The 22,023-nt window shown below is 40.9% G+C and overlaps 1 protein-coding gene across 1 annotated transcript; it reads right to left on the bottom strand.

Annotated features, from left to right (window-relative positions):
• Positions 1-4,387: 4,387 nt before the first annotated feature.
• LOC125304262 lies at positions 4,388-8,384 on the bottom strand. The gene is made up of 5 exons (XM_048258383.1): positions 8,048-8,384; positions 6,668-7,680; positions 6,504-6,570; positions 6,071-6,236; positions 4,388-5,017 (listed from the first exon to the last, which is right to left on the bottom strand). The coding sequence occupies exons 1-5, from the start codon at positions 8,295-8,297 to the stop codon at positions 4,888-4,890; spliced, it is 1,626 nt and encodes a 541-aa protein (XP_048114340.1). The 5' UTR covers positions 8,298-8,384; the 3' UTR covers positions 4,388-4,887.
• Positions 8,385-22,023: the final 13,639 nt, after the last annotated feature.

The following is a 22,023-nucleotide window of genomic DNA, read 5'->3' as shown; positions in this document are numbered from 1 at the left end:
TGTTGTTTGACTTTGGTGAATCTCCGATTCCAGAGGTCTGGAGGAACAGGCTGCGTCAGAAGCTATCCAAAAGAGGTAATGCATTCTCTCTTGATGAGTGGGATGTGGGTCTCGCCAAGGGTGTGGAGCACCACATAAGACTCAGTGACCCAAGACCTTTCAGAGAAAGATCCAGACGATAGCCCCAGCGGATATAGATGACATACGCCGCCACCTTAAAGACCCGCTGGCAGCGGGCATCATCAAAGAATCCAGAAGTCCATATGCGTCGCCAATAGTAATTGTCAGAAAGAAGAACGGGAGTGTACGCATGTGCATTGATTATCGCACGTTAAACAACAGAACAATCCCTGACCAGTACACCACTCCACGGATCGACGATGCCTTGGATTGCCTGTCCGCAGTCGTTGGTTTTCTGTGTTAGACCCGGAGTGGGTACTACCAGATACCCATGTCTGAAGAAGACAGAGAAAAACAGCATTCATATGTCCTCTAGGGTTCTATGAATTTTCGATGCCCCCGGCAACCTTCCAACGGTTGATGGAGAGAGCCGTGGGGGATATGCATCTGCTCCAGGTGATTGTCTATTTAGATGACATCATAGTATTCGGACGAACCTTAGAGGAACATGAAGAACGACTATTTAAAGTGCTCGACAGACTTGAAGAGTGTGGTCTGAAAATTTCACTTGACAAGTGCCAGTTTTGTCAGCCACAAGTAAAGTATGTTGGACACATTGTTTCTGCGCTAGGAATAGCCACCGATCCTGAGAAAGTGAGTGCGGTCAAGGACTGGAAGGTGCCTACAGATCTGAGATCTTTAAGATCGTTTCTCGGATTCTGTGGCTACTACCGAAGGTTTGTTAAGAACTACTCAGCCATAGTTCGACCCCTCACTGAGCTCACAAAAGGCTACCCTCCTAAGAATAGGCACAAGGCTGCCCAAGAGAAGAAGTATTATTTCAAAGAAGGAGAGTTTTTGGGGGCGCTGGGACGAAGAGTGCACCAAGGCATTTCATAATATCATTCACTGCCTCACTCATGCCCCAGTGCTAGCATTTGCTGACCCATCAAAACCATATGTACTCCATGTAGATGCAAGTCTGAATGGTTTAGGGGCTGTCCTCAATCAAGAATATCCTGAAGGCCTGAGGCCTGTAGCATTTGCAAGCCGCAAACTCAGTGCCCCTGAGCAGCGCTATCCCATCCACCAACTGGAGTTTCTCGCATTGAAATGGGCGTGGACAAGTTCCATGATTATCTTTATGGTGCTAAGTTCACAGTGAGAACAGATAATAACCCACTCACATACGTCCTAACAACTGCCAAGCTCAATGCAACTGGACATAGGTGGTTGTCAGCTCTCGCCACCTATGATTTCAAAGTCCAGTACAGACCAGGTCGACACAACATTGACGCTGATCTGCTCTCACGTCAGTTACCCTCCACTGAAGTGTCTCCTGACTGGAACGAGATATCTCCCCCTGGGGTTAGAGCCATCTGCCAAATAGCAACTCCATACAGGAACACTGAGTCAAACAGACTTCTAGACCAACTAGGAGCCAACCCCAAGAGTGTTCCTAGTGTCTATGCCTGTCCGACACAGTTGGAGATAAGCAACTTGGAACAATTGAGCCACCATGAATTGAGAAGAGCTCAAGAACAAGATTCAGTCATAGGTGCGGTAAAAAAAGCTGTTGAGACTGGCCAGCTTCAGGCTATGGCCAGGAGTCAAGATCCAAGCATAGTGCTCCTGCAAAGACAAAGTCCCAAGCTGATTGTGAAGAATCACCTTCTCTTCAGGGTGGTGAACAAACAATCTGGAGACGAAAAGACAACAGTTAGTCTTACCTGAGAAATACCCGTCGGATGGTCCTTTCGTTCCCTCCACGATGGCACTGGACACCTTGGAGTCGAACGGACAACTGAACTCCTGAAGGAACGATTTTACTGGCCAAGAATGACCACTGACATTGAGGATTATGTCAAGAACTGTGGGAGATGCGTTGCAAGGAAGTCACTTCCACAACGAGCTGCTCCATTGTTGCTCCAAATCACAAGTACAGGTCCACTTGACCTAGTTTGTATAGACTTCTTGTCTATTGAGCCAGACTCCCGAGGGATCGCAAATGTGTTGGTCGTAACAGATCATTTCACCCGTTACGCCCAAGCTTTCCCGTGTAAAGATCAAAAAGCCATGACGGTAGCCAAGACCCTGTTTGAGAAATTCTTTGTGCATTATGGATTACCTTCGCGAATCCATTCAGATCAGGGACGAGACTTTGAAAGTCGCCTTATCAAAGAACTGTTGGTGATGTTAGGCATCCGTAAGTCTCGAACCTCGCCTTACCACCCGCAAGGTGATGCACAACCAGAGAGATTCAACAGGACGCTACTGTCAATGCTAGGAACTTTGGATCCAGCTAAAAGGTCACAATGGAGTCAGAGCATCAGTCAACTAGTCCATGCGTACAATTGTACGAAGAACGAGGCTACTGGCTATTCGCCATACTTACTCATGTTCGGGATAGAAGCCTGTTTGCCCTTTGATGTGTGCTTCAACACTTCTGCTGATGGGAAGGATGCAGTGAAGTACCAGCAGTATGTGGAGAACATGAAAAGAGAACTGCAGAATGCGTACAAGCTTGCATCTGAAGCTTCGCAAAAGAACCATGACAGAAACAAGAAAAACTTTGACAGAAGAGTGAGACATCATACTCTGGAACAAGGAGACAGAGTGTTGATAAAGAATCTGGGATTTACAGGAAAACACAAGTTACAGAATAGGTGGAATTCATTGCCATACATTGTTGTGAAGAAATTGCCAGACTTACCTGTTTACAGATTGAAACCTGAAAGAGGAATGGGAGGTATACGGACACTTCATAGAGACCACCTGTTACCCATAGGAGAGTCTGTGAGGTTGGCGACCCTGAGGAGAGCAAACAGGCCCCTCATCGCCCTGTGACCAGAACCCAAACAGAACAAAAACGGGAAAGAAAGGAAACACGGAATGAGGAAGTCAGAGAGATGGATACTGAAGATGGATTTGAAGAGTCTTCATCTGATGAGGTATATGATGGGTCATATTTCCCTCTGAGAGATGATGTGAGCGAACTGTTCAGATCCACACCCCCTGCTGTTCCTGAAAGAGAAATCCAACCCGAGAGTACCCCAGTGTCTGATGACTTGGAGCAAAGCCATGCTCAAGAAGTTGGAGAAGCTGGAGAATCATCTGTGGAAAATGAAGTTGGAGAAATGCCTGTAGATGATGAAGCAGGAAGTAGTCTACAACCACAACCTGACCCTGTGGACGCCTCAGAGTCTGAAGGGGGAGAACATCCTGCTGAGAGGGAAGTGGTTGAAAATGAAGTGCCTGTGGAAGAACTTACCTGTGAAAAACGTCCCAAAAGACAGGTAAAACCTGTGACACGCTTTACGTATGATGAGCCAGGGAAGCCAGTCGATAAGCCCCTTACTGTGGTTCACATAAATCAAGAGCCTGAGAAGAGGAAGTGCAAAACACTTTGGTGTCATCCTATGGCCCAGTGTTTTAGATGCTCTCTTGCTAATCCTTGCCCTGAAAGAAGTGGACTTATTCATGTCTAAATGATAGCGCATGAGGACATGCTAGCCTTTAGAAGGGGAGGGTGTAGCGCCAGTGCTAAAAAAGCATTTAAGTTAAATAAATAAGTGCTACATAACTTAGATTAAATAAAGTTCATAATTGCTCATTAGAACTAAAATTATCTTGAAGTTATATAATATTAGAATTTAGGAGTAAGCTCAAGAAATAAGCTTATTGTAGTTCATCTCCATTCCATTCAATTTGGGTAAGTGAAAGGGATTATGGGAGTTGTAGTTTGATACACAACTGTGTTTAAGTCATGTATGCACTGTAAAAATTTTTTTGTGAAATTTACGGTAAATTACTGGCAATAAAGTTGCCAGCTAATACCTGTAGAATTACAGTAATGTCCAGTAATACTGAATTACAATACATTACTGTAAAATAAAAACAGTACCTTACTGTAGTTGTGTTGCGATTTATTGACGTTATTTTACAGTGTTTAACTGAATAAATAATGTATAATACTGTAGTTGTGTTGCGATTTATTGACGTTATTTTACAGCATCTAACTGAATAAATAATGTATAATACTGTTTATTATTTACAGCAATAACCTGTGACTAAATTTGCTTTACAATACTTTATTGTAAGTTACTGTAAAAAACTGCATGCTAAAAGTACTGTAAAATTACTGTAAAATGAATGCTAACATGCCTAATCTTGTTTCTCATTAAATGCTTTTCAACTAAACTAATCCCTTGGAGTTAGGCTAATCCATAATGATGACTGAGAAGGTTCAGAGTTAAACTTCCAACTTTATTTTGAATGTAGCAAAAGAATGGCATTCATTCAACTCACTCAGCATAATTTCACTATTATTTGGGACAACATAGACCGAAATAATGACCCGGTAGCTAAGGCTAACCTGATGGGGCACTTTGAGTGAAACTTAAGGAAAGTGTCCTAGCTTTAGCTGGCGGGCCACTAATTCGGTCTATGTTGCACCAAATTTTCTCATTGTTTTTCCTGCCGCCAATAGGGCTTTTAGCGCAGCCAATACACCACAAACCAGACAAACATTCTGGGGTTGGTCACTTACAATGACAAAACATTATGTGGATTTTTAAAACAAGAATGCTGAATGTTAGCAAAAGCAATAAACATCTGAAAATTGAACATTGGAAAAACATTGTGAGTGCCTAAAAACCAAGCCAGTCAAAGTCCATGAGTGGATTTTTAAAACAAGATGAATGTTACCAAAAGCAATAAACGCCTGGAAAAAACATTTAGAAAATGAGAGAGTGGCTTTGCGAGTGCCTAAAAACCAAGCCAGTCAAAGTCCATGAGCTTGCGTAAAAGAGTGCAGACTTTTACATTGATTGTGTGACGTTTTTTCTTTCCACTTGAAGCCTTGGAGCCGGTGTCTGGGTTGATTCCCACAAAGCACCTTCAAAAAAAAGGGGGAGGGGGAGAGAGGGGGGAAGAGTGGTGTTGAGAGGGTTGGACAAGTAGATAAGATATACTAAAAGATGAATGATGGAGTGGTGAGCAGTCTCCAGATCCAGATGGTATTTACTCACATACACAGCATATGTAGGCCGCAAGCTACGGGGCCTTACTATGCTGAACATGAATTTGAATGTTAAAGGAGAATTCTGGTGTGATACTGACCTAAAGTGTGTTGAAACATGATACCGACTGTGAACGTATGTCTCATAGCTCATCTCGGCTTGTCCCCTGCACTTGTCCCCTGATTTCAGAGTGCAGGGGACAAGCCGAGATGAGCTATGAGACATCCGTTCACACTTGGTATCATGTTTCAACACACTTTAGGTCAATATCACACCGGAATTCTCCTTTATTATTGAACATTTTCGGTTGCAGTACCTGTTTCAGCCCCATGAATAGATTTACATTGGAAATGCATTATAGGAACATGACAGTCCATGACATTGACATAGGGGAAGGTGTGACATCTGTCTTTGCATGTTTCATCACGTGTAGAGGGCATAAGCTTTCAGAAAATGTATAGTTCGAGTGGTTTAATTGGCTTTTCCCAAAACAATAGAGACCAAAATAGTCTTTCTACTTGATTTGCCTGGTGACTCTGGTGAGAAGCTTATACATTTTGGTCGCTATTATTTACATATCTATCTTGTGACTAAACATGCAAAGACAGATGTCACTCCTTCCTCTATGCCATGGACAGTGATGTTCTTCTAATGTATTAACAATGTATTAAAATAGATTGATTTTCAATGTAAATCTATTCATGGGGCTGAAACAGGTAGTTCAATCCAAAATGTTCAATGTTAACATTCAAATTCATGTTTAGCATGGTCAGACCTTCAAAAAAAAAGTTGGTTCCCTTGGGAGGTGAGGGGGTGATTGTAAGGCCCCGTAGCTCATGGCCTAATTAAAATTCTAAGAAAAGACTTTAAAACAAACATTAGGCCATCACTCAAGAAGCTGTGTCATCATATTTTTCATATTATAATACCTTTGGATGAATTCAAGGACACATGAAGCCTCCTCTTGGTACTCCAAATTGAAGGTATATAAGGTTGCAAACAAAGTGGCCAGGCCTGCAGTGAAGCTTGAATGTGGAGTCATCACCACTTGTTTTTCGATGGTTAGCATCCATTTGTTGGAAACAAATTTGTTCCCTGAAATGAAACCAAGAACATAAGAAATGTTCACACACACACACACACACACACACACACGCTACCAGTCAAAGGTTTGGGCACACCGATTCATTTATGGGTCTTTTTCGGACTGCAGACTACAAACAAAATTGACATCTGCCACATTAAACACCCAGCAAAGGACAAATATCATACATAATACATTTCCTCTTAAGTTTTATTATGGTCTTATGTTGCCCTTTTCAATTTTTTACCACTACCAAAAAGCTAAATTGGAACACTTACCTTGAATAACTAATCTTGGAGCATCTGGTAAAGGCAATCTCTCCACGTCTGCAGGAGTGGCTGTTTCCTGAAACAGAAGAATAGCAAAACAAAACATTACACAACTGATTATAGACAAACTAGACACATACATAGACAGATATAGTGAAATATTGTATACTTACATCAACTTGTAACAGTAGTCCATCTGGGTTCTCTTTGAAGTGTGCCATTAAGCACAGGATAACACAAGGTCCAACTATGGTAGACCCACTGGCCTCAAACATGGACAGGACCTGCTTCACCTCCGAGTTTGTTGGCTTTTGGCGATAAAACTGGAGGATCATCTTTCCCTTTTCTGCAATTGCTCCCTCCATTTTTTCCAGGATGGGTATGTCTGTAAGATGCTGAAAGTGACTGTAGAGGCTTTTCTGAGTGAAGAGATATGGCCAATCTTTTCTAAGCTCAGCAATTGTGTGAGGTGGACTTGCGTTGATAGAGTTACGTTGCAGGTAGTATGTAACATGCATTAGCTGGTCGACACATCCTCTCTCTCCCCCCACTGGACCTTCTCTTGAAAACATCTCTTGCATTTGTTCTTTTTTTCCCTTAAGGCTGTCTTCAGTTTCCCCAGTAGGACACTCAGGCTGCCAACTGATACACCCATATTGATCTGATGGTCCTTTGGTGCTCTTGGTGGTGGATGAGCTTGGCAGTGTTTTTCCTCTCCGGCGTCTTGCTGTAACATTGTCCCTATTCAGGTGTTCAACCCTGGATTTAATCTGATTGACAAGGGAAGCATATCCACTTCCAATTTTAGTGCCATCTTTCAAGACATCGGCAAAGCTCTTGGGATACTGTCTAACTATTTTCTTAGCAACAGAAAAGCAATCAGATCTAGAAGGATTGGCTTCAATCACCCTCATTTCATCTACTATGATCCGGACCATTTCTCTTCGGTCTCTTGGAGCTGGGCGCTTTTGTGAATGCACAGCCATTGATATGGCATGAGGCATTTTGCCCCAAGGAACTTTAAAACAGTCTGGCCAAGAGTCTATGTCGACTGTGCTGGTGCTGCTATTTGTGCTGGTTGGGCTGGATGAGAAGGATGAGGAGGATGAATCCAGTCTGCATGGACTATGTGTGGAGTCTGATTGTGAATTGTCACTTTGTAAATTTTCAGCACACCTCAGCTGCCCTGGAAAGTCAGATATGCATTTTAAAAACAGACATAAATCAACTTTCACATTCATATGTACAATATGGAACCCATACAACCTCAACAAACAACTAAAAACTTCTGAGACTGCCCCTATGTCATCACTTTTCTCCCTATGCAGTGCTGTGGCAATTCCACAGAGCTCTGGGCAAAGCTGAAGTACAGTGCATTGTAACACAACAAGAGACCGTGGTGTCAAAATTAAATGAACTATGTTTTTTTCTTTTCTTGTCACACTCAGGGGATGTAACTATACATCTTATGGCCTAGCTGAAAATAAACTTTTTACAATATTAAACAAGATATGAGTGATTTCCTAATATAAGAACAAAGCAAAGTACAATACCATCAGTGCTCCATTTGTTTAGCAGTTTTCGCGATTCTATAGGTCGAAGATGTTCTGACAGATCCTCCTCCTTCACATATTGCAAATCCGACTTGCGGTCCACGCCAATGCTGTTAAGTCTGGTCAGCAGCAAAGACAGGGTATCCTCTGCTAATGTAGGTAATACCTGCAGGATTGCCTCCTTTATTTCTTGAGTCATGGCTCTATAAAGAAGGGAAAGAGTGGTGAAGGATGAGCACTGACATATCATTCACTTTATAGACTGGCAAGGGATAATAATCAAGCAGTTCTTCATATCTAAGACAAACAAAGTGGGAGCCCTGTTCTAAGTCATGCACTGAATATACACCCAAATTAACTTCCAGATTTGTCTGATATTTCTTTACAACAAAGTAAACTTCAGACTGAGTGTGAATCAGAATCAGTTTGATTTCCCCAACAAGCAATACATCCTCTTCCTTTCCAATGATCACATGGAGTCCCTTTCTGTACTTAGTGCCTTTGAAGGTGACATCATTCGTAGCACAAGTGTTATTGGGAGAAAAATTGAATTGAGATACTGCAGTTACAATTTCTGAGTTGTAATCATTCGAATGAAATTCATCTCCTTTGTCATTGCGAATCAAAGGAGGAAAGATGTTGCCTGCACTCAAGTAGGCTTGCAGAAGCTGATGCCTTTCTGCTAAGGTGGAACACAAATTCTTGAAATTATGCAATTTTCGAGCACACTGTTTAAAATAAGTGTGTTTACTCTCAAACCTCAAGGTCCAAAGACGTATTAGTGGCCCAAACTTCAAGATCAGCTCTGGATAATGGCACAGGTAGTGGTGTTTTGGTCTCAAGGGCTTCTGAGGAAAGGATTCAGCTCTGTCAGAAATGTACTCTTCGATTAGAATTTGCAAATATGCCACCTGATCTGCAGTTATAGCAGGAGCACATATGTATGCAACAATTTTTCGAAGGAGCAGAACCAGATGCCATATCTTACTCTCGGCCAGGCTCTGTAATTTGTTCCCCACTAGCAAAGGTAGCACTCTTAAAAGGCACCAGTTCTGGACAGCATGTCCGGATAATTTTTCATTGCCTGAATTTATTTCTGGTGGCTTATCATTAGCGTCATTACCAAGAAACTGCAAGTGATCAATTGCCCTGTTTAACTCTACTCTAAATGGGTAAAATGTTTTTCCTGAACCACTAACTGATTAATCAACAATGCCATATCAAAGGAAACAACACCCTCAAAGAGATCATGACCCAAGCAAGGCGGCAATCCAGGCAGACACACATGAAAGTACTGAAGCTGATTAAAAATTGAATCATATTTGATACCCTTTTCATTGTTCTTGTCAGTTCTTTCTCTGTTTTGAAAGTTTTGCAGAGTTTCTTGATAATTCTCAACAGTTCTGGAGGTAGCAGTTGACAAAGGGTTTGATTCAAATTCATTTCTGCTAATATCACAGAACCGACAAAAATATTCACTTCGACTGAAATTTTCTACAAAGCCTCCAATGTTATGAGAGCCCAGATTGTCTCCAGCTATGGCACACAGACCACCTCTAAGAACACTGCCATCTTTCACAATGCCATTATCTTCCAAGTTGTTCAGATCCTTTATCAAAGGACTGAAGACTAACTCCTGTCCAAATGTCTTGAAGTCCTGTTCTCTACACAAAAGAACAAGCTGCATATGATCAATATTTGATCTGTACCATGGCGAAATATTACCCAGGGTTAGGTACACAGCTAGCACCTTGTGCTTTTTTTCCCTGATCCCAGTGGATTCACCACCTCAAATGAATCTTGATAGAGTATCAAAGCTAAAGATGACCTGTCAGACTGGAATAAAAAGTGTTTGGACACAACCTCTCCATCCCAAATGTCCTGCATAACACCACCATTAGTCACACGACTACGCACTTCATCATACTGTTGCTTCATAGACTCATTTTTAAAGAGAGCAAGAAGTGTTTCTTGTATTGGAACATATTGGGCATAGGCTACTTTTCCTGCATCAGTTAAACCTAGATATACTCGTAATGGTTCAACATATTGGAAACTGTTTTTAAAGATGGTCTTACGCCGTTGATCTGTTTTGAAAAGGCAGTTAAAGCGTGTTAGCAGACTTTCTGTTTTAAGTTCTTCTATTACTGGTTTGATCGTGCTTTCTGACATGCCTAGCGAGGTCAACTTCTCAGTTAATATTCCAAACATATGGCATTGTTCAACATCATGAACATCCTGGAATTCTTCAAAAATTGTTTGAATTACAGAAGCTGGTAATAACAGCTTAGCCTGAAGCTTCAAATAAAACAGTGCCAGATTTTTAAGGTAGAGTGTTTCATCAACATCAAATATATCCTGCTGCCCACCTGACTCGCTTTCTTCACCATCATTGTGAATGTCAAACGACTGACTACTAGTCTCACCTGTGTGGTCACTACCTAAGGCTGGCCCTAGTGTAACAAGTTGATCGGCTGAAGTGTTCTTATGTGTTCTAGATATATGAGAAGCAAATGTGGATTTCACATGGAATGTTTTGCTACATTCTCTAAAAGGACAACCAATTGTTCTACCCTCTTGTATATGCCCCTTCAGATGTGAAATGAGACCTTTTAGGTCTTGGAACTCTGACTGACAACCTTCAATGTGGCAAGTGATAGAGTCTGATAAATTAAATTGTAAACCTCTAACATTAGTAATCCTATGATAGTCCCTGTGGTCTCTGTATATATGAGACTTGCAAGCGCTAAATTTCCTGAAAGACCGTGTACAATCAGGAACTCCACAAGTAAATGATTGGTTTGGGGTATTTTTATGTTGCTTTGTATGTCTACAAAACCCCAATATGCTGTTAAACTCATGCTGACAAAACTTACAAAAGAAAACATACCTTGTTTCATATGTAATGGCCTAATATGTTAGAGGTGCTACGGCCTATCATTTCACAAAGGTTGTCGAATCCCCGCGGACACTACAGGTGAATAGGGTAAAATTTTTAACAGGATGAAACTTCCCCAGTTGAACCATTTACAAGTTTGCGTTAATCTGCAAAATAACATAAAACGAAAAGCATTGGATACGGTTGTGTTCAGAAATGGGCACAGAGGGATTTATGAATATCTACTTTTGTTATCCTGTAAATCGTTAGATCATATGTAATGCTAGCCTAATATGTTAGAGGTGCTAGCTAGCCTATCATTTCACAAACCTTGGCTAACAACCGAATGCTTCAGTGTCCATATATGGATCACAATACCGCAAATTAAAGATGTTTTTAAAACACTGAAATGCTGACAGTTTTACTAATATGTTAATCAGACTTTTTGTTTTTTTTTTTTTTAAATATACCATGAGTGCGTGGTTTTTCCCATGCTAGCTAAAGATTTAAAACACAAAGACAACTAGAATTTACCATGCATGGCTTTCCCATGCTAGCTAGCCACCCTAGCTAGCCCCTAGCCTAACGTTACTTATTGCCCTACAAGCTGGCACTTTATTTTAACAGATTTTGTGTTTTCGAGGATATAGCCCACTACTGCAAACGTTTGAAAAGTTTTTTATGGCTGTGGTCATGAAAATGTACTTACTAATACATCTCTTTGTGAACCGCTGTAGTGTCTTCCTCTTCTACCCACAATGTGTTCGTAGTGTCTTCTGTTAGTCTTACCGTGGGAAAGTGGTTGTGGTTTCTGCTCAATTTGCAACAATGTATGAGGTTGTCAAGACGACCTCGGCGCAGTGCATTTGATTGCAGAAAGCCCTAAGCACTCTTTCACTCATTATCAGCAGAAGTTTAAAATGCAAAAATGCATTACAAATCATTTGTATTACAATTCAAAACTAAAAAAGACAACATCACTATATCTTTTGGAGCTTCCTGTATGCAGTTTGCGTTAGGCTGATCTACCCATTTCTTCATCCAGCCTCCTCCTGATATGTCACAAGCTACACCTACACCAAACACCACTGCAAAGAAAAAAACTGAAGCTAAATATGCATGGGGTAAATTAACAGGCAAAATAGTGGTTTTAATATGATTAAAATAAAGCAATACATAAATAGCCTACACATTCTGGTTAGGCCTACAATTCGTTTTCATATAGCCAACAAAGCCTGACAAATCAGGAAATTACGGGTAAATGTTGTGGAATCTCGTTGGTCTTATTGTAAATTTGCAATGCTGGACTGTAAACTGTATGATAACCCATAATGCATTGCACATTACATCATTTTACTGTAAAGTTAAATATACAGTAATTTCCAGTAAGATTTTACTGTAAAATTACAGCAATTTTTTACAGTGTGTGTTTAAATTCATTCTAAGATTTTTTGTTAAAAATATTTCATTGGCAAAGTGAAATGTATAATGTAACATGTAATATTTTGATGTTGTGTTAAAAAATATATTTCATTGTATGACTTTTGTATGCATGGAATTACATGTGCGGTGAAAGGTTGCAAACCGCGCGAGAGAGGAGACTGGATAGTTGAGGAGAAGCCACGTTGAGGACTTGCTCCGTGCTTAAGTGACTAAACTTTGAAATAGAACGTGACAAACGTATATTTTGCCAGTCGGACTAAATTGTGAACTTGGAAGCCGAAGACTTTGTAGTTGACGTTTTGGAAAAGTTGTCATCTCGTCACCGAGAGGATTCCTGTCATTGAGTGAGCTGCCAGTCCATGGTCATTGCGTGTGAGAGACTGCCTGCCTGTGCCGGTGCGGTGACTCGACGGGAAACCTACCACTTGGGATTAAGGTATCGTTATTTGTTTCTCTTGCTCTAACGAAGTGAAGGGGTCATTTGTTTTTGGCCACGCCGACCACAAGCGACGCTCCAGGCCTGCAACGGTTAGCTGCTAGGTTTTAGCTCATTTGCGGCTAGGACTGGGACTGGGGAATGGGTGAATGTGTGTGTGTGTGTGTGTGTGTGTGTGTGTGTGTTTTCATGTTAATGTGTTGTGTACTGTACTTTAAGCTTACTGTTAACTGTTAGCTAAAGTGTGGCTAATGTAGCCTACTAGTTTCTAAGCTCCTACTGCATTTTGAGGCTTTTGAGGTAGTGTAACATTTTGATTTCTTTTACATTTGCTAAGAAAGTATGTGTTGAATACTTTGCTCCATTGATACGATTTGTTTATATTGATAATTCATTCTTTTGGTAAATTGAATATTTATATTCAGTAAACTATTTTTATTTAACATTTTAATAACTGAGTTCTGAGTGTTTACTTAGTGTTAAGATACCATTGGGTAATAGATTGCATATGTAAATGTTATTTCATGTGAATATGGTTTAAGTCAGTTACACACAAGTAAGTATACAAGGGTTAAAAAGTTATTTATTCAAAGTACATGTAAAGACACAAATAGACATTTAAACAGAAGGTCAGCAAGAATTCTATATATTATATATACTTTACTGGGATTAGTTTAAGAACCCGGGAAACGCCCTTTAGTACCAGGAGATAGGCCTAGGGGGCGCTACACATATAAGAACACATTTGCAGAGAAAGCATATTCAGTATGCTACATTTGAAGTTACTGCGTTTGTGTGTGTGTGTGTGTGTGTGTCTGGCGTGCGTGCGTGCGTGCGTGTGTATAGAAACCTTTGAGTTGATTTCATTAATCAGTTATAATTACGTAATGGGTAACACTGTGGTAAGGGTACATGAATTATCATGAATTCATGCATGAATTAATTCATGATTTATGTATTACTCCATTTCTTTATATCTTATGAATCATCAGGAATTGACATGAGTTCAAAGTCTCTCATTCATGACCTCATGCATGAACAACACATCAACTAAAGCATTAGGTACGATGGGTACATCATTATGATTTATGATTTCTTAAGCATGATCATCATAATTACATGAACTTAAGGTTAATTGCTCATGAGTTCATCATGTCTGTGGCCCCTCAACTATGGTGGTGAATAATGACGTGTTTAGAGAATTGCAAAGTTGTGTTCAACTCAGAATTTGAGCAGTGATGACCACATTTTTGACAGAAAAAGAAATAATCATGATCATGCTTAATAAATCATAATTCATAATGATGTGCCCACCATACCTAATGCTTTAGGTGATGTGCTATTCATGTATGAGGTCACGTATAAATATTGAGAGACTCATATCAATTCCTGATGATTCTTGAGATATTAAGGAATAAAGTAATACGTGAATTAATTCATGCAGGAATTCATGATAATTCATGTATCCTTACCGTTAAGTTTTACCAAATAAGGTGTCATACATAAAAAGCAACTGTTTGTTGCAAGCATGACCTAGGCAAGCATAATCAATGATGTCAGTTTTGACCAGAGGTGGGACCAAGTCACTGTTTGGCAAGTCACAAGTAAGTCCCAAGTCTTAGCACTCAAGTCCAAGTCAAGTCCCAAGTAAATACAGAGAAGGGCAAGTCGAGTCCAAGTCCAAGTCTCATCAAAGCCAAGTCGAGTCCAAGTCCAAGTCCCAATCTTTTTCAAGTCCTGAACAAGTCATCAGGTACTCTTCACTTAATAATGGCATTATTAGACTATCGATCATAATTTTAACACTTCCATCTAATCCACAGAATTTTTTTTTATAAATACAGATTAAAATATGTTCAATGTTTCTGTCTTGAAATCTTTTACGATATATGCATGCGCATACAATATACACATGTGCATACCTGAGTAATCTGTACAAAATGGATAGCTACATGACAAATATATATATTGTTTTTCCAAATTTCGGAGCCCACTGTAAGGATGAGTAATAATTTGACTGATGGCATTTCACTGCGCTAGGCCACAGATTTGCCTGCAAACAATTTATTAGGCTGTCTGCCAGTGGCGACTCATAAGGGAAGCCAAGGTCAACACTTTTATATTATTTAAATAATATTATTAAAAAATAATAACAAATTATTGAATAGGCCTACTTCAAGACTCACCATTTCCATTAAACAAAGGCAAAGACAACTCTTCATATTCTTGTCCACTTTCCAAATCACAGTGAGTGCAGCCTATGTCATAGTGACCTGGATCTCATAGTTTATAACAATAGTGAGAACCGGATAAATCCGCTATTTCCCCTAATCTCGTATTTGTTGCCTTCATGATTTCCTTTTATACGTTTCTTATATTTAAAAGTAAATATCAATCATCATCAATAATGACAAGCCAGCTGGAACCTGCCACTCGTTTTCTCTCCCTCTCGTGCGTGCTTAGATGGGGTTATCAATTAAATGGAGTAGGCTAGCATGAGTTCAAGTTGGATCTTAATGGAGAGGACTCGAAAAGTATCATCTTTATGTAACATGCTGTTGGTGCATTTTGACATTGTAAACGTTCTCTAACAAGAGTGCAAATCAGTTTGCAGTAAAGCTACTAGTTATTGGCTAAATGTTGGTCGTTTCTCTGTCTCTTGGTGCCCTACACACAGTGCGTAACGCATGTGGGGGTAGCGGCAGCACTGAACTGTGCTCTAGACTGGCCGCTTGTCTCCGCTATTTTTTTTTTTTAGTCGCGGAGGGAAAGTACTTGCATCTCTGGGGTGACTGGTCCACGATCAGGAAATGTAGTTTTTGACTCGAGACATGTCAAGTCGTCACAAGTCAAAGAGGCAAAGTCCAAGTCAAGTCTCGAGTGAATAGTATTCAAGTCCAAGTCGAGTCGCAAGTCATGCCGAATTTTATCAAGTCAAGTCTGAAGTCATTAAAATCATGACTCGAGTCTGACTCGAGTCCAAGTCATGTGACTCGAGTCCACATGTCTGGTTTTGACCATAAACGGTTTAAAGCTTGATACATGCCAATTGTCCTCGAACAGCACTGTGGATTCAGTTTGTCCATTTTAAGATGAGATGTCGTGACATAAGAGCACCACTGCTACACTTTCCCAATCTGCGCTTATCGACTGGGGACACCAGGGAAGGTCAGTAGTTAGCAAGCTCAGATGCTCCCCTCAGCAGGTCATTACAAATCTGCATTTTAGATTCGCAGACAAACAGGCGAGCATGGCAGCAAGTGTGGAGCTGTTGCATATCTCCCTCCCTGTTGTATATCTCACTCCCTGTTGTTCTCCCTCCCTGTTGTATATCTCACTCCCTGTTGTATGTCTCCCTCCCTGTTGTATGTCTCACTCCCTGTTGTATATCTCCCTCCCTGTTCTCACATTCTATATCTCACTGCCTGTTCACATTCTCAGCTGCAGCTGTTCATTTGACTGGTTTGATGTGCATTCTCTGTCTGAAAATCCTTTCATCTGGCGGAGATGGAGAACTTATTGAGAGTGTAATGGATGGATGGCGACAATTCAGGGAGTTTAGAGTTTTGGACATGTACACATGCTTACTGTCTATCCGCTGCTATCGGCTGGTCATTTTCTTATTATTTGGTGAAATATATTATTTTCTGGAACTATGTTGCCGACATAGCTGCAGTTTTATGTGTGTAGCTAAGTCCTGTAAAATAAACTATATCACATCTTATATAATACAGTACATATTTGCTAGCATAAGAATATGCATCTTTCATCTTGTATTCCGTCTTTTACTCATTTCATGTAATCCATCTGTGTGTGTGTGCAGAGAGGTCTGAAAACATTCACTTACCCATTAAATGCAGAGAATGTGCAAAGGGTCAATTATGTTTCTGGTGATAGAAAAAGCATTACTGAAATGTTCTTGCTAAGTAGAGATTCATAAAGTTTTCAGTGCAGAATAATTTAATTTTAATTGGCACGTTAAGATATTACTTGGCTATAGGACAAGTTACAAGTCTTTCATTAAATACTGTGTGACAGTTCTGGCAGCTCAGTTGATAGACCATGACATATTTTATGGTTCAAATTCTTGAAAGAAATAAACTTGACTATGACTATTACTATGGAAGCATATGCACTAAAAATGTACTGCATTGCAGCTGTGATATTGGGTAAAGACAGTAGCTAAATAAACAGTCTGTTTTGACTGATGCTGTCTTGTATCACGGCAACTACCGGTATTCTCAATGCCTCAGTGTATTGAGGCCAATCTGCTGCTACAGCAGGGCCGAAGAGCAGGCCAGGAGTGAGATCAGTGCAGAGGCTCTGTGTGAGGCCCCAGACACACCGTACGCCCTCACCCAGCTCAACCTGGCTCATCATGAGCTGTCAATCACACAAACAACAGAGCCCTAGACAGGTTATGAAGTCAGACAGTCAGTGAGTGAGAGAGAGAGAGAGAGAGAGAGAGGGAGAGAGAGGTGTTTACCTCTGGTGTCATAGTGTGATGGAGTTTCCCTGTGTTTCCGTGTATTTGAGCATTCAGGCTGAGGCGACAGTGAAAGAGCTGAAGATGAAATAACAAAGGCTGAGGCCAGGTTTGCTCTCAGTGGACTTTAATTGGGTTTGTGTTCCTGCATCATAATGGCTTCCTGCTCTCTCTCTCTCTCTCTGCCGGTGGAGCTGATCCTTCATTTCCCAGAGTGCTTTGCGGGCCGGGTCCCGAGTGCTTGCTGTTAGGAGGCTGGGGGGGGCATATGGGAGCGTGCTGAGAGACCCCATAGCCCTGAGGACAGCTCCAACACACTAACTTGGGCTCTGGTAAGATCATAACTTGTAATTATCATGTAATAAATACTGTAACTAGTTACACACTGTAAGTAGGAGAGGATTGAAAACATGGGGACAAAATAGAACATATTTGGAAAAAAATATGTTGGAGAACAAGATAGTATGTGTTTTCATTATGGATGTGCCATATTGTATAATTGTGTACTCGAATAAATCATCTTTATCATAATAATTTACCATACCACAACATTGATATTATACTGTTGCATGATGTTTTTGCAATTTTCTCAATTAGCATGTTTTTTGCACGCACACACACACACACACACAGAGATAGAGAGAGAGATAGAAAGAGACAGTTCAAGAGTGTACAGATTTGGACACTTGTTGGCTTATCAGGATTGTTTAGTCTGACAGACAAAAGCGGAGCGCAGAGCAGACCTGGGAGAGCATCCAGGAAGTGATTCATTACACAGCAAGAGGTGGAAGATTCTGAGTGCATGTGTGTTTGTGTGGGTGGATTCATCTTCCTACACAATCCTGTGTGTGTGTGTGTGTGTGCGTGTGTGTGTGGCCTAAACAAGTGAGAAAGAGAGATGGGTTATTTTTTTTTTTTCGATCGACCTCTGATTCATTCTTCTAAATTCAGCCCGTGAAAAATGACCTTCAGTGAAAGAATTCTAAAAGCAAGACTGATGTATTCATTTTTTCACCCACACATTAATGTAGGGAAAATTATGTATCCAGTGCATGGTCTCTCAGTCATGTTTTTTTCATCTTTATAAACTTAAATATATAAATATGTATTCACTATGAGTATCTGTGCTCTGTGAGTGTGTATGTGTGTGTGTGTGTGTGTGTGTGTGTATGTATGCGTGCGTGTATGAGTGCATGTGTGTGTGTGTTAGATGTTTATTTTTATGACCTGCATTCATCTGACAAATCATCCTTTCCTCCCCATCTGGATTTTCATACATTTCCAAACATTTTTAATCATTTTGTTTCTGTTTTTGTTGTTGTTGTTGTTATTATTGTTGTTCAGTGTCTCTCTGCAGTTCTTTTTCAAAACACATCCTGTTTGTTCAGCTGACTTCCTACATTTACTTTCCCCCACTCAAACAGACCCATGTAATCCAATGTACTTACAAGGTCCATTCACCAGGTTGGTCCTGTCCATATCACATTCACCTGGTCACATGTGATCAGCTACTGGGCTTTTCAGTGGCGTGACTCTGGGCCAGATGTACGTACATTTGCGAACATAGCGTTATCAGCGTCATGGACAAACCGCACATTGCGAACGCTGTCAGACCCAAGTTTCCGTCGGATTTTTCAATCGTTCAATCCTTAGCGTAAACTGCGCTTTTCTCTGCCTTTCTCTGCCCATAAACGCAATTTACGAACGTCCACAACTGAATGGCAGCGCCTACAAGCGCAGTTGAATGAACTTAACTGATGACAACATTAAAAAGAATCAAACATTCTAGTTAATCTTTACACCTCTAAACCGGGCTCTTTCAGGGGATCTGGAGGATTGGAAAACTATGGATTAATCCACAAACAAATATTTTAACTATGGACATGCAAGCATTAAGAAAAGCTCACCTATTACACAGCAAAGGCACACTGCAAAGCGATAAGCAATACACAACACCACACCACACGTATGCTCAGAGTAGCCCCCCTCAGAGCCACCTCCCTACTAAATAAACATAAAAGTTACAAACAGAAGGACAAGACAGGCAACACAAAAACCAAACATAAAATAACCAAAGCAAAACCAAGACAAGACAAGACAGCAGCACGACCCATGTTCCCCATCAGCATGACTGTGCTGCCTAAAAGAACAGAACACAGAAGATTAAACAAAGAACACACCACAATATACATAACATAAAACCACAAATGTCTATGGGGAGACAGCATACCTGACGGTAGCACAGACAGGGGCTACACCAGTGGAGTCTACATTGCTACTGGCTGCTGCCCCTCTTAAGTAGGACTCCACTGGTGCCAGATTGATCAAATGCCTATGCCCCGCCCCCTTCATTAGCACTTCCAGGTGCTATGGGGAAATAGCAGGCAGAGAAGGTCTACCTGCTACACATACATGATAAGATGTCAACAAGCAAGGAGATAATGAAGATCAGTAGTTCTACTCAAAATACTTGTGCACGTAGGCCATGGAAGATTGGTCAAATCTAGCAAGTAGGAAAGTTTAAGTGAATGACGTGAAAGTGAAAGTAAGACATTCGAAAGGCCAACGAAAGTTAATGTTGCTTTTGATAGTAGGCCTACAAAGACTTACAAAACTGGTGCTCTAAATAGCGATTCTGTTGTCTTTGAAAGGTTCTCTTATTGACGCATTGAACTGCAATTTAGAAACACCTGCTTTTACAAGGCGGAAGTATTTAGGCGCAGAATAGACGTGCGCTTTCAGGAGCAGTCTTTGTAGTACATACCGCGGAATACATAATTAGGCACTCTTTACTCTTTCCCTCCCATCTATTTACGCTAAACTCCCACTTTCCCCTGGATCCTCCCATGAATGCATATGCATGACATGAAAAACGCAATCTTGCACGTTGTGAAACAAATACGCCTGAAGTGGGCGCAAAAGCGCTAGTACATCTGGCCCTCTGTCTGTTAGCGGAGCCTAGCAGTGTGCAGAGTGCATTTCCTCCTACTGCCACGCCTGCCCCTCAGGCCCTCTCTAATTCCCGTGTTTGTGATGTGGAGTGGTCTTGCCAAAGGCCCCTTAGTCCATCATGGAGCACAAAGGCCCAAACACTTCATCAGTGAGAACTCTACTCTCCTCCTCCACACATGCGCGTGCACACACACACACACACACACACACACACACACAGAGAGAGAACATTTGCCACCTAGAGAAATGTGGCATCATGAAGAAAGAGGGATTAGAAGCATGTCTGGCCCCAGGGCATTCTTTAAGCCTTCTAAATCTGACCCACTATATGCTTTCATTAGATAAGCAAATTTGTGTGTGTGTGTGTGTGTGTGTGTGTGTGTGTGTGTGTGTGTGTGTGGTCTAAAGGGCTTGTTGTGTTGTGATACCATGGAGTTTGTTTTGTAAGAGAAACACTAACAAGCTGAATACAGCACCATTGTTACTGTGGTAATGGTAATAAACTGCACATGTGTGCATGAATCTATTTGTCTTTGTCAGTACATGAAAACAAGCTAGTGTCTGCTATTAGAATACACTAGCATACACATCCACAGCATCCTATCTTGTACATACACATCCACAGCATCCTATCTTGTACATTGTATCCTCTCTCTCTCCCTTTCTCTTTCTCTCACTCCATCTCTCTCTCTCCCTCCTTCTCTCTCTCTCTGTCGCCTCCTCCTCTCTTAAGTCCCAGCGATGTAAATGCGTTGAGTGGATCTGGTGTCTGTGGTGAGGAAAGGATTGCTGAGGCGTGGAGCTCCACTCGCTGAGACAGATAATTGAGACTTCAGCATCTGCTTCCCCCCGATATAGAGTGAGTAGAGAGATGGAAAGACGAGAGGGACATTTTACTGAGCAGACATCATCTGAGCTCTCAGAACGGACGGCAAAAAAACACCATTTGCAAAGGAGCCTCGCATCATGTTATGTATGTTACTGGAACACATTTGCCTCTCTTACATGGCAGTGCTAATCCAGTCTTCCATACAGGAAGTGCTCCTTTTATGTGTAATCCCAACAGAGTTTTCATGGGATTAAGGTTAGGACAGAACTCGTTGATGGCGGGGGGCGTCACTCCACAAAAACAAACAGTGCCTGGAGACGACAATGAGAAAGTCATCCCCAGTTTTACACAATCTGTTGACGTAATGATGTTGAGATTGGACTCAGCTGATGCCTTATCAGTTTGGCCTCAGCTGATGCCTATCTCCCGTGGGTAAGAACCATGCTGGAGTGGAATAGAGAACATTACTCCTGTGCAGAAAGAGGTGTATGCCTAATACAAACACAACTACACTGTGCTGGTCCATTATTTGTATAGAATCCAACAATGGCAATCCAACAATGGCAATTATAGACCCTTTCAAGATAGTTCCATTATGGGTTGCCAACCTTGGGTGTTTGGTTGGAGTGAGATTTTGTGAAGTCATAGTGCGTGTGCGTTAAAGTTTCCCCTAAACCTAATTTAAAAATGGTCTGTCCCCTCTCTTTTGCTATGTATAATCCTTGATTTAGGCCTATGTAAAAAAAAAACTAATAGAATGGAAAACTTTATAATAACTACACACAATTCATCATTTATTAAGCCTTTGTTAAGTATTAGTTAATGGTTTGTTCATCATTAGTAATTTCTTGTCCATACATAATTTATCATCAGTAAAGCATTTGTTCACACAATTATAAATGGTTTGTTCATAGTAAATAAGCCTATCCAAAAAATAAGTTTGTAAGTACAT

This window comes from Alosa alosa, chromosome 1 (genome assembly GCF_017589495.1).
Source record: "Alosa alosa isolate M-15738 ecotype Scorff River chromosome 1, AALO_Geno_1.1, whole genome shotgun sequence".
In the NCBI taxonomy this organism is placed as follows: Eukaryota; Metazoa; Chordata; class Actinopteri; order Clupeiformes; family Clupeidae; genus Alosa; species Alosa alosa.
The sequence above is the reverse complement of the archived record's forward strand: the minus strand, read 5'-3'. Positions and strand labels throughout refer to the sequence as shown.